Source organism: Gekko japonicus, unplaced genomic scaffold, assembly GCF_001447785.1.
Source record: "Gekko japonicus isolate JY-2015 unplaced genomic scaffold, Gekko_japonicus_V1.1 scaffold1001, whole genome shotgun sequence".
Taxonomy (NCBI): Eukaryota; Metazoa; Chordata; class Lepidosauria; order Squamata; family Gekkonidae; genus Gekko; species Gekko japonicus.
The window spans coordinates 278,117-285,775 of record NW_015163117.1 but is presented as its reverse complement, the minus strand read 5'-3'; the positions used below and the strand labels follow the sequence as shown (position 1 = coordinate 285,775).

The window sequence follows — 7,659 nt, the reverse complement described above, 5'->3', positions numbered from 1 at the left end:
ATGCAGGAAAACAAGCCAAACTACTAAAAAGGAAATATTACCAGGCTAGTTTCTAACACCTGAAAGCATGTTATTAATTCAAAAAGATTAAATGCAAACTTTTACACCTCCAACAAATACATATTTTGGACAACAACAAAAAAGGCACATACATTGTATGTGATAATTGTTTAAAACAAGCTGTTCCTACATTTTCACAGATTTTTTAAAAATGTCTGTTTAAATATCTCATTTCTACAAAGTGAATTTACATTTAAAGTACAAAGTGCAAATACTACAGTTGATCTTATTGCCTTTTGCTGAGAGTGTCTCCCGCAGGTCTGAGAGATTTGTTTCGTATATGGTTTAGCCTTGCTTCTTTGAGGTTTGCTGTCAAAAACAATTTGAAAAATAATATCACATGCACATTACTGTTATGTATTAATATTACAACAATAGGTATTCTGCTGTATTATCAACTTATGTAATAGTCAAAATAGACCCATCTGCAAGACATGTAGAGGAACAAAGCATTTTTCTTCAACCCTGACAGACAGTAAGGTTTGCACAAAAATCTAAAAGTTTGCACAAAATCAAGGGGTTATTTAATTCTCACCCCCCAAAAAAACCCCAGGATTTGCACTTAGAATTTATCCGCATTGTCGGAAAAAGTACACGGTACAGTCCTCCATGGATTGTATTAGTTGAGGATATGCATGGAACATTGCATAGTTGGATATCTTCATGTAAAAACCCTCCCTTTAGATAGAATTGTTGTCTAGGAAGTCAGAGATGGGGGGGGCAGTTTAAGTGTAATTGTCTCCCTGATGCACTAATTGACTGAATGCAGGGAGCTATTTCCATGAGTGAGTATTAAAAAATGACCTTCCACCTGCATCCTGAAAGTGTTATACTCCAGACCTCTATCACCATTGTCTACCACTTCAGTCTGCATAATGTGTAGACCAGATCCTGGGAAAATGGGAAACACTAGGTCATTTATTATCACCTCTCTTGGCCATTCCCCCCTGGAAATAGATTTGATTGTTCTCTTTTAGGTGGGTGGTTCCTTTTAAACTGCTCCTTGCAAGGCATATTCATTTCCAATGGCTTCCTTTCAAGCACGAGCCCTTGTGATGAAAGCCACCTTTGGCATCTGCGAGGAGTCTTTATAGCACTGCTAGAGCAGTTAACTGCCAACAGATGGTTTGTACAACTAGAGCCATTTCAAGGCTATCATTTCACAGCACCAGCTTTTAAAATAATTGAGACTGAGTCAGCAAAAAATATTTTAAAGAAATAAAAAAAGGTATAACAAAACCAGAAATGATAGGGCTCTTTATATACGTTACATGGTGTTATCAGATTACAGGAAAGCAATAGGAGGAAAGAAGGGCGAAAGGTATGCGATGCTTTGAGTGCTGTGGAAGGCACGTGGAACAGTAATAGCTATTATATAATTAAACTAACTGGAATGGTTTCGAATTCTACCAATGTAATTGTTTTCAGGCAGCCCTGTATAAAGTGCGAGTGATGTGCAGGGAGAAATCCAAGTTAAACTTACAAGTGTTTTCTGCAGCCATGGGGAAACAAGAATATTTGCTGAACTGTGAGCTACTATCAAGGAGCGCGCCGCTAACCCATACTAATTAACTGCAGGCCTTGGAAAATGTTTAAAATTTCAGTAAAGGAAAGCTGCTTTTATATGGTTATCTTGTTGCACAGTGTTGTATAGAGTTCTTTGAGATTTGTTCAGTGAGTCATGCACTGGACATGCAATAAACCATCGGAACTAAGGTCTAAGTAATTTTCTGCCTCAAGGTGACAGCAAAAAGCTACTTTGCAATGGAAGGACAGTCATCTGAATTCCTCTAGATGACTGGAGCTGGAAGAACCAGCTAACTTAGAAAGTAAGATAAAAGTGTGTGAATAGTCACACTAAAGGCAGCTATGTTCAACCTGAAGTGAATTGCTAATTTATAGGAATAAAAATAATATACCTTTCTCAGGGTTGGCCTCTGACTATTTCACATACACACATAGTTAGTATAGCACAGAACCTGCTTCCCCATTCAAAACCTGAAATTCTATGACCTCAGCTCCCCCCCTTATAAAAAAAATCAAGTTCCCAAGCCTTATTTTTAGCAGAAATTTTGAAAAACATTTGATTAACTCATGGAAACTTTTACCATCATGGCCAAGAGGACTGTTCACAACTGGGAAATACCAAACAAATGGAAATATTTTGTTCCTATCCTTACCTGTCTACTGGAAGGAGTACTTTCAGCATTGCTTTTTGGAGCTGGACCCAAAAAAAAAGATAGATGGCATATGTTATTTGACAGTAGAAATTATTTCGGTGTAGCACTGAATAACCACAGCCATTTTGTAATGATTTATTGTTTTGCAATAACAAAAATCCAACATACTACCAGTTCAATAGGCATGCACATCACATAGGAAAGTTCCACTCACTGAACCACCCTGTCCTGCATCTCTAGAGAGCTTACATTTAAGACTGAATTGAGAGAACAGCAAAGCTGTTTAAATCTGAGTTTAACCCCATCATATATAATGTTGGGTGGTGGTGGGGTTCCAGTTTTAAGGAGTATGCAAAAAATGGCATGGCACAATGATGATTAGACTGCTGGCCCAGGGACACGTGAGTCTGACTCCTGTCTTGCCACAAAGTTTACTGAACATTACTGTGAGGATAAAATGGAACATGGCAAGACCTACACACACTGCTCCTTGGAGGAAAGGCAGGCTAAACGTTTATTTGTTTGTTTTAAATACGTTGCCCTGTTTTTCTCACAGATTTGGGAATTAAAGCAGCTTACATATCAAATACACAAAAATGCAATTAAACCAAAATGCAACAATAAATAAAATGGGTTAGTTAGGGTACTGCACTTTTCTGCTGCTTTCAGACAGGAACTACACTACTTTCTAGAAAGAACTTCAGAACCTATAGTGGTCCTGTGTCATTTCATCATTGCAACCTGAACCTCATTACTGATGATAATGAGATGTTCCCTCTAAGTCTTGTGAGCAAAAATTCTACTTCGTGAGTTACTGGCATTAAAGATGTGAGCGAGTGATTTGGCTACTGCATAAATTAGTGTGCTCTGGAGTCATCCTTCCTGAGCTAAGACAAAAATGTGTGAGCCGGAGGCTAAAAAACTATGAGCTAGCTCACACTAACTCAGTTTAGAGGGAACACTCATTACAGAAAATGAAACAAATCCTGTCCCTTTTAACCCTGGGCTCATTTGCAGTGTACAGGTCCTAAACACAGTACCTTCAAAGCAAATTGATGCTAATGGAGCTTAGGTTGTAAGTCGAAGTGAAACTGGCAATCCTGTTGTTTTTAATCCAAATCCATTCCGGTCCATATACAGTTTATACCTGTTATAACTTTTATAATGTATTCATAAATATCAATGTCATAAGAGACTAATATAGGCTGAATACCACTGTGAAGTGTTATTTTTCCCCCACCAGAAACTTGCTCAAATGAGTTTGTCATTTTCTTTCCAAAATTTAGTTCTAAACCGTTTGGATGTCTAGTTTGCTGGTCTTGGTAACATCGCCCCCAAATCTGAGTTACAAATATCTTATTATGAACATCTAGATGAAAGAATACCACCATCCTCATTAAAACTCAATAAATAAGTGCATTAGTAAAAGAGCTAATTGGAAATTCTCTTACTATGGCGTTTCTTCGTGTCTGCTTTATTGTCTTCTTTTGTTACACCCAGGCAACCCATTAATTCTGCAACTGTCAAGGATTTATCATTATTCACATCACAGTATTCCACAAACTTTTTCACACATTTCTTGGGCTTGGATTTCTTCCTCAGAAACCTTTTAAATGGTTTGATTTCTTTTTTGCCGATGTCACCACTAGCATTTTTATCCAGTTGTTTAAAGTACCAGTGGACCACTCTCTCCTCCAGGGTGTGATTGGGATCTGGTTCTGAAAGCCTGCAAAAGATATTCATCATTAACCAAGCATAAAAACTGTTCTTTTTTGGCATTCTTTCTCTTGACTGGGCAATTGTTAATTTTAAGGTGATCATGCCATCTACATTAGGGACTTAGCAGGTGATCGATGAGGTGCTTTCTACCAGTCAGATCACAGGATCAAGCTATAAGTGAGATTTTGGTGAGGGGGATGATTGGGGTATTCAATATGTAACTAATATTTGTTTGTCCAACTGTTTCTAAATCAGCGTTAAAGCTAATGAGTTACCATATAGATGTCATAAAGCAATACAGCTGATTCTCATACTTGAAGCATGTTCAAATTAGAAGTGGAAACTTTCAGATTTGCTTGCATCTGAAATCGCATGCTACGAGCTTAGGGTACGGATTTGTCCATGGCCATGAAGGCTAAGGATGTTGTTGCTCTGGCACCTTCTGAAAATCAAATGGGACAAAGGGCTGCCCAGCCTGTGGGGAGGAGCTTGGTGATGGGGAAGGATATTAAGCAGCTTCCCACATTTCCTGTGCAGGCATTTGCTGTGAACTGTTGACCACCCACCCTGTCCCAGGGCCACAAGGGATTAACTGGTTGCTTTGGGGCTGAGTAGGAGTATTTTAGGTTCTCTATGATTGACCTTTAAAGGTCAATTTTTTCACCTGCTGCATGTTGCCTCAGGGTTGGTTTTTTTTTGTATAAATAGGCCTGTTCTTTAGACTGGTTAGACCCTATTTTAGCAGGAATAAGGCAGGTTGCTTACGATAGGTAGGGAGAATTGGTGGCCACCCTGAGGTATCATGCTATGATGGCCAGTTGTTCCTGAACCACCCATCAATCATTATATGGTGGGGTGGATGGAAAAGGAATACCCTACGTGCTGAGCGGCATCAACCAAATTCAGATCTTGTGCAGCACAAGACAGCCATTCAATAAACTAGTGAAGACCATTTCTGGTAGGTGTGGGGAGGTGCAAGGCACTATTCTGATTCTTCGTCTCCACCGCACAAATGTATTACTTTAATCATATAACTGAGCATGATCCAGCAAAAGTTGGGGGAGGGAGGTGAAGATTGGCAGCTCTTGGCACAGTTCATGGACAGGTGAGTATAAACAAAACTGGCAATAACAAAATGTCTGCATTTGGAGCCTGGGTGGTGTTCCCCAAGGGAAGGTAGCCATGAATGGTAGCCAAGTGCAGCCCACCCACTTAAAAGTAGAAAAAGATTATGACATTGTTCAGCCATTCAATAAACTAGTGAAGACCATTTCTGGTAGGTGTGGGGAGGTGCAAGGCACTATTCTGATTCTTCGTCTCCACCGCACAAATGTATTACTTTAATCATATAACTGAGCATGATCCAGCAAAAGTTGGACATTTCAAGTTTCTATAAGTTCAATGGAAATCAGTTGGACATGTTCCATTACTGCTAAAAGGAGACAAGTGCTGGTGGTGGGGAGAGTTTTAGTCAAGTCAAGTCAGCCTTTATTGGCATAAATTATCAGTACCATTTATACATTTAAGGTGGGGAGAGTTTTTGCCGCTTCCCTCCTCATTCTACAGACTTTTGCATCCACTACACCAAGCACTGTTTCTGAGGGTCCCTTGACAGCTGGGGGCAGCCAAGCAGGGGGGAGGAATAGGCTTGCAGCAGAAACAGGGAATCAGAGAGTGGGGAAAGTTCCATTCCTCTCACCGATTTCCACTTGCTGTCCTTTGGATTCAAGCTATTCCCTTTACAGCTTCCCTGATGTGATCAGGACAAGACAGTTACGGAAGAAAAGAAGTCTAGTTATTGACTTGAGTTATGGCAACGCTTGTCTGGAAATGATGATGTCTCTGGAATAGCTCTTGCTTCCCCCATGACAGAGGTAATGGTCACAGCATGGGTAAAGTGCTGCCAAATATTCTGTCTCTCAGCTCTTAAGATCACATTGCCTTAGAATAAAGGCAAGAGTGTTCCAGTTGGCACAACATCAGCAGCTTTCAGCTCTCTGAATTGCTGCATGTAATATATTTATGTAACTTTACTGTGAGAAACAGGGACTATTTTCCTTTCCAGGGGGATATTTAAAACTCTCCACTGCAGAGAATCAACTGAAATGCTTTATTGGCTGATTTTATTGCCATTGACTAACACCTTGTTGTCTCTTATTTCAACATGCTGGCCCTGATCCAGTAAAAGTTGGTCGTGAAGCAGTCCCATTGCTTTCAGTGAGATTTAGTCATGACTAACTTAGCTGGACTGAGGCCTTTGTTTGCCGCACTTTGCACAGGATGGTCCTAATGTTCTTTTAGTAGCCTTAAGAAACAGTAGCTAAGTAAAGGAATGTATATGGCTAACTGGATACTACAATTTGCTTCTAAAAGATTACATGGTAGATGCCATGATCCACATGAAACAACTGTCATCAGAGTATGTCCTAATGATATTGGCCCACAATGCAAGTTCTGTTATATGAGGGAGAAAACAATCTGCTGGGTTGAAAGCTAAACTTGAGACGCCTTCGAGAGGCAGGAAGACCTGTGCCAAAAGGCCATCCAAAAAGACAGGAGAGGAAAGGAGTGGAGGGACAGAATAAGCTGTGGGCCCCAATAAGAAAACTAAGAGAAGGATGACAGAAGAGGAACAGAGGGAAGAGTTGAGGAATGGGGATGGGAAACATCTCTTGGCATGTAGGCTTAGGAAGAGATATGCATTATTGGTAGAAAAGGAACAGGTACCCAAGATAATTTTGTACAGTGGGTCTGGTAACTAAGGAGTGGGTCGGGTAACTAAGGAGAAAATGAGGTCAAGGTGGAAGAGAAAAAGCTGAACTTCACGTTTTAATTTAATATTTTTGAATACAGACCTGCAATGTATACTGATACTTGTATACAGATTATACACATGCATACATACACTGCTGAATAAAATGACAACCGAGAGAATATTCTAGAATATCCCCCTCCCCCACTTAGTGGATACATAGCACTATGTTAGTTTCTTTATACAAAACTTTGCTTATGGTCAACAATTCATTTTCTGAAGGGGAAATTGCTGGGATGAAGCCTGTCCAAACAGATCGTGTCCTTTGAACATCTCTCTATATAATAATTCTGTTTTGGTCATGGGCGCTCCTGAACATTCCATATGCTCCCAAATCAGTTGGCTCCCTGATCTGTCACTCAGAAGCTGTCCCTATCCATTTGCTGCATTGCCTGAATCAGGTGTCATATAATAATTTTTAATGTTGAATTTTGTTATATATTGGAAGATGCATAATTAATGAGTTATACAATTTATTTGTATAAACTGAGGAATAGTATTGAACAATGAACTAATCATGGCATGAAATTTGAAATGAGAAGATACAACGGAATTTAATGTTTGGAGAAAGTTCTCACGAAACGAAGATTCTACTCTGGAGAATCTCATCAACATCTGGAATTGAACATCTAGGATTGGAATATTGTTGCATTTTGTATATTTGTACTACTGTATTAACTTAAAGTACACTGTTGTTAGAATATAAGCGCATTTGCATGATTGCAGCTTTTTGTTATTTATTGGTGACCATAAGAGCTGCACCCCCCTCTGTATGTTGATTCTGCCTTATAGCTAAGCAGAAGGAAATAAATATGGCTTGCCTCCCTCTATTTTTCCCTTTCCTCCGCCACCCCACCAGCCACAGCTGGGACACTCCTTCTAGAGCTC

The 7,659-nt window shown here is 39.6% G+C and overlaps 1 protein-coding gene across 2 annotated transcripts in view; it reads right to left on the bottom strand.

Moving 5' to 3' along the window:
* Positions 1–298: 298 nt before the first annotated feature.
* Positions 299–7,659, bottom strand: part of SMOC2 (SPARC related modular calcium binding 2) — a 213,281-nt gene continuing 205,920 nt past the window's right edge. For both annotated transcript variants that reach the window (XM_015406852.1, XM_015406853.1), the window contains exons 11-13: positions 3,692–3,966; positions 2,241–2,281; positions 299–369 (exon numbers count right to left, since the gene is read on the bottom strand). In XM_015406852.1, coding sequence (XP_015262338.1) covers positions 346–369; positions 2,241–2,281; positions 3,692–3,966 — 340 coding nt within the window. In that variant the 3' untranslated portion in view covers positions 299–345. The remainder of the gene's footprint in view (positions 370–2,240; positions 2,282–3,691; positions 3,967–7,659) is intronic.